Here is a 5272-nt window from a genome sequence, read left to right on the forward strand (position 1 = left end):
CATTCGGAAAGTATTCAGACCCCTTCACTTTTTTGACATTTTGTTTTGTTACAGCTTTATTCTAAAATTGATAAGATTGTTTTTCCCCCTCATCAATCTACACATAATAACCCATATTGACAAAGCAAATTATTTTTTATTGACATTTTTGCAAATGTATAAAATAAATAAAAGCTGAAATATCACATTTACATAAATTGAAGCACCTTTGGCAGCGATTAGAGCCTTAAGGCTTCTTGGGTATGACACTACCAGCTTGGCACACATGTATTTGGGGAATTTCTCCCTCCAACTCTCCCACACTCACTATGCTTCTGTAACGGATGTGAAACGGCTAGCTTAGTTAGCGGTGTGCGCTAAATAGCGTTTCAATCGGTTACGTCACTTGCTCTGAGACCTTGAAGTACTAGTTCCCCTTGCTCTGCAAGGGCCGTGGCTCTTGTGGAGCGATGGGTAACAACGATGCTTCGTGGTTGACTGTTGTCGTTGTGCGCAGAAGGTCCCTGGTTCGTGCCCGGGTATGGGCGAGGGGACGGTTTAAAAAGTATACTGTTACACTTCTTTGCCTCCCACATACCGGGCTTATCTGTAGCTGGATCAACCGCATTAAGGAAACTGCCGCGAAGAGGAAGGAAAATGGATATCCAAGCTGGACTGAAAAGTGCTTTCTGATAGACGTTCGATACTGCAGCGATGCGAAAGTAATCACAAGCTCCTGCTCACCCAATCTGGAGTTTATGATGCTGAATTGCCGGCCCCACTATCTGCCGAGAGAATTCACGTTTGTTTTCATGAGTGCTGTGTACATACCGCCGACACCACGTAGCACTCAGTGAACAGTACGAGACCATTAGCCAACAAGAATCCTTACACCCCAAAGCTGCCTTTAACCAGAAAAAAACTAAAACATCCTTAAATATCACAAACATCTCCTGTCCTACAAGTGCATGGCCTACAATTAAATGTTTGGTCCACCAGCCACTGTGGCAGGTGATGGAAAAATCTACCTCTTTAAACTAGTTAAATAAAAAAAACTCAGTCACAAAAACCCTGGATGAACGGAGGAATCCGTGCAACGCTGAGCGTCCTCAGAAGCTGGTCATGGCCCACATCAAGGCCAGTAGCCAGACACACTGGACCCATTCCAATTTTACCTACCATGACAACAGATCCACGGAAGATGCCATCTCCATTGCTATTCACATGGCCTTATCACACCTTGACAAGTGGAACACCTATGTAAGAATGCTGTTCATTGACTATAATTACATTAGATTATATTTTAATCATTAAGCAGACGCTCATTCAGTATTCAACACCATTGTTCCCTCCAAGCTTGTCGAAACCACCCTCTGCAACTGGATCCTGGACTTCCTGACTTGCAGGCCACAGTTTGTGAGGATTGGCAACAACACCTCGTTCACTCTGACTCTCAACACGGGACCTCCAGGGATGTGTCCTCAGCCCACTGCTGTACTGCTTGTTCGCCTATGAATATATGGCAAAGCACCAGCTCCATCATCAAGTTTGCTGACGACAACCCTGTATAACCAGATCTCATAGTTTCACTTCGGAATATGCAGTAATTGGATGAATGTCTATTTTTTTTACTCATTAATTCCACGTGGTTACAGGGCTAATTCCGTGTGGTTACATGGTTAAAACAGAAAACTCAAAGTGTTACGTTTAGGTATTAATTCACAGTGGTTAAGGTTAAAGCTATGGTTTGGGGAAAGCATTAAATAAAAATGGCCATTTCCATTTAGTCATCAAGTAATCCCCCTGCTTGCTAGGGAATTGGGAACTGCTGTGGCATAGTGGTCTTACCAGAATGCGCTGGTTCTGGGCTTTGTGAGTTCAAGCCCAGTGTTGTGCAATTGTTTTTTGTTTTTGTTAGTGAGCCCCGAGGAAGGCATATATCGACGTCCTCAGGACCTTTTCAAATATCCAAAATCAAAGTCTGTTTCTAGTGACCAGCCTGAGTAGAAGCCCAATCACTGACAATGACGAGTCAGCCTAGAGGGAGGATGTCAGAGTTCTGGCAGTGTGGTATCAAAACAACAACCTCTCCTTCAACGTCAGCAAAACTAATTGATTTAATTGTCGACTTTAGGGAGGAGGACACACCCGATCCACATCGACGGGACTGAAGTGGAAAAAGTCAGCAGCTTCAGGTTCCTCAGCGTCCACATCACAGAGAACCTCACATGGACCTACAACACCACCGCCCTGGTCAAGAAGGTGCAACAGCGCCTCTACTTTCTCAGGTGGCTGAAGAATTTAGGCATTCCCCCTCGGGTCCTCTACAAATTCTATCGCAGCACTCACGGCCTGTTACGGAAATTGTCAGACTACTGAACTCTTGAACCGGGATTGATGGCCGGCACAACTGTTTTTTCCACTGACTCCCTGCACCTTGACACACTGACACACGTGCACTCACTCACACAAAGGCTCGCACACACACACACTCCATGACAGCTGCTACTGTATTCCTACTGTATTTATAATACTGCACAATGTCTATTTGTTATTGCACAATTCCCCTACACATGTGTAAATATCCTATTTAATTCAATTGAGTGACTTTTTGTAGATATTTTAGCTAAGTTTGTATCCTATTTTTTTTACATTGAGAATGTATTTTTCTTGTACTCTTTTATTCAGTTAATAACTACTTTTCCTATTGTTGTTGCATTGTCGAGAGGTAAACCTGCAAGTAAGCATTTTGTTGCACTGTGTACTCCATGTATATCATGTGTATATAATAAACAAACTTGAACATGAACAGATCTAATGAAAATGGGGATGCCAAACCATGGCGGGCTCTAGCCTTTTTGGGGGGATTTGATGTTGGAGAGAAAAATGCTCAGCTTTAAATGTAATATTCTGCAATTCTACACATTTTGGCATGGGGCCTAGAGAAAATATTGCAGTTTTGAAGCAAATTTTCTAAAATTCTTTACATTTTTTTGTCATGTCGGCAGAGAGAACATTTAGCAGCCACTTATGCACTTATTGCCTGAGCACTTACCCACCTGAGCACCTACCCACCTGAGCACCTACTCACCCACAGGAGGCTGAGCCACACCATGACAATTTGATTCTGGGTGTCATTAGAGTTTGAGTAAACAAACTGCTGTACACTGTTTTTTTCTTTGTTTAAAAGGTATAAAAGGTCAGTGATGTGACAGTAGTTTATGTGGAATAGTCCACTGACACACAACATACAGTATGCCTATGTCTACACCACGGCAGTCTGGAGAAAGATACCAGGTGATCTGGACTTATATCCTTTTTTAGACTTAAATCCTGTTTTGTTGTTTTAGATATATTTTTTAAAACTTTTTGTAATTCAAACAGTAAGGACATCAGAGGGGGAGACAGGCAAGTGGGAGATAGATGGACACAGGGATTGATCCATGGTCTCTGGTGGGGAGATGTATATATGACTTATGCAAGGGGGTTTTTACCACCGTATGGGTCTGAACAACTTGTCTCCTGTTTGATTCACACACTACGATTGGAGTGTTTGTCAGTGTAACAGTAAAGTAAAGTCTGGTAAGCTGAGACATTGCGTCAATTGTATTTGTTATTCAATATATTGATATTATTGAACTACACTCAGGATGAATGAAGTTTGCTGTATAGACTACTCAATGTACACTGCAGCCACAGGTAACAATGTTTTTCCATGGGAATGCCTATGGGATATAACACTTTGAAGAGGAATACCGTGGCAATAATGCAAAGAGCTTTGGTCATCGATGGCAAATCTAAGAATGAAGGATTTATGAGACATCAATAAGAGATTGATAGTTTCACCTGATAGACAAATATATCTACAAATATTTCAATGTACTATTAGGAAAATGGAAAACTCAACACAATTCACGTCATTTATGCTAGCTGGATATAGTGACAGTGGACACTTAAAGTACTTCTATTTGATTATATTAACTGTGTTATACATCTCCATAGTCTTTGCGAACATTGTGCTTATCATGGTTATATGTATGGAGAGGAGCCTTCATGAACCCATGTATCTGTTTCTGTGCAGTTTGTTTGTGAATGAGTTGTATGGTAGCACTGCTTTGTTTCCTGCTCTTATGATTAATTTGGTTTCAGATGCGCATTCAGTTTCCACTGTGTACTGTTACCTCCAGATGTTTAGTATATACACATATGGATCTATTGAATTCAGCAATTTAGCAGTCATGTCCTATGACAGGTACCTTGCTATATGTTATCCACTACAGTATAATGTCGTCATGACACCCAACAGGGTGTGTATTTTAGTTTGTGTAATATGGTTGTACTCTTTTGTAAAATTCATCATAACACTGTCTTTAACTATTCGTTTGAAATTGTGTGGGAACGTTATAGACAAAGTGTACTGTGACAACTACCTGCTGGTGAAACTTGCTTGTTCAACTTCAGACGCAACAGTTAATAACATCTATGGACTCTACGGTGTTGTTTTGTCTGTTGTTGTCCCTTTAATTACTATTTTGTTTTCTTATATTAAGATTCTGACAATTTGTTTGAAATCTTCCATTGAGACCAGACAGAAAGCTTTCAGCACCTGTACTCCTCACCTGGCCTCGCTGCTCAACTTCTCTTTCGGCTGTTTCTTAAATCTGCTCCAGAGTAGATTTGATAGCCCTATGAGAAATGTTCCAACTGTACTTCACACTATTTTATCAGTGTACTTTCTGATGTGCCAGCCACTTTTTAATCCTGTTGTGTATGGAGTTAGGATGACTAAAATCAGACAGGCTTGTAAATACATACTACCTGTAGGTCTGTACCTTAAAACATAAGCTAAACAGTAGTGTGACCTTTTCTGTCCTGATTGTTAGATTTTTGTGAGGTTGACTTGTGTGTTTTGTTACTTATAGTTACCATAATGAATGGAGGTGAGGATGGTGAAAATCAGACATGTAAAACATTTGCTAATTTGTGAAATATTGTCATTTACCTTTTATTCACTTTATAAATAAATGGAATCGGACTCGTCTGCCTGTCAGGCCTACTGTCCCCCTATGAACCTCCATTAAGTTAAAGCCACGCCAAACAGCTCCATACCACCAGGACCTGGATACCCACAACAGAGGACAGTTTCTTTTGCTCCCAAGCACCATGCCTTTGGGACTCCCTTCCTGACAATCGCAAGGCTGCTCAGACTGTTGGGGCCTTCAAAGTAGGCCTTATGACTCATCTCCACGAGCCTTCCCTTCCTTCTAGAATCTCAAAGTGCATCAAATAAAAG

The 5272-nt window shown here is 41.2% G+C and overlaps 1 protein-coding gene across 1 annotated transcript; it reads left to right on the forward strand.

The window, feature by feature from the left end:
• Positions 1 to 3219: 3219 nt before the first annotated feature.
• LOC118373016 (olfactory receptor 11A1-like) lies at positions 3220 to 5272 on the forward strand. Its single transcript, XM_035759079.2, has one exon. It carries the CDS (start codon positions 3873 to 3875, stop codon positions 4821 to 4823), a length of 951 nt encoding a protein of 316 aa, XP_035614972.2. The 5' UTR covers positions 3220 to 3872; the 3' UTR covers positions 4824 to 5272.

The sequence above is a fragment of the Oncorhynchus keta genome, chromosome 1 (genome assembly GCF_023373465.1).
Source record: "Oncorhynchus keta strain PuntledgeMale-10-30-2019 chromosome 1, Oket_V2, whole genome shotgun sequence".
NCBI lineage: Eukaryota > Metazoa > Chordata > Actinopteri > Salmoniformes > Salmonidae > Oncorhynchus > Oncorhynchus keta.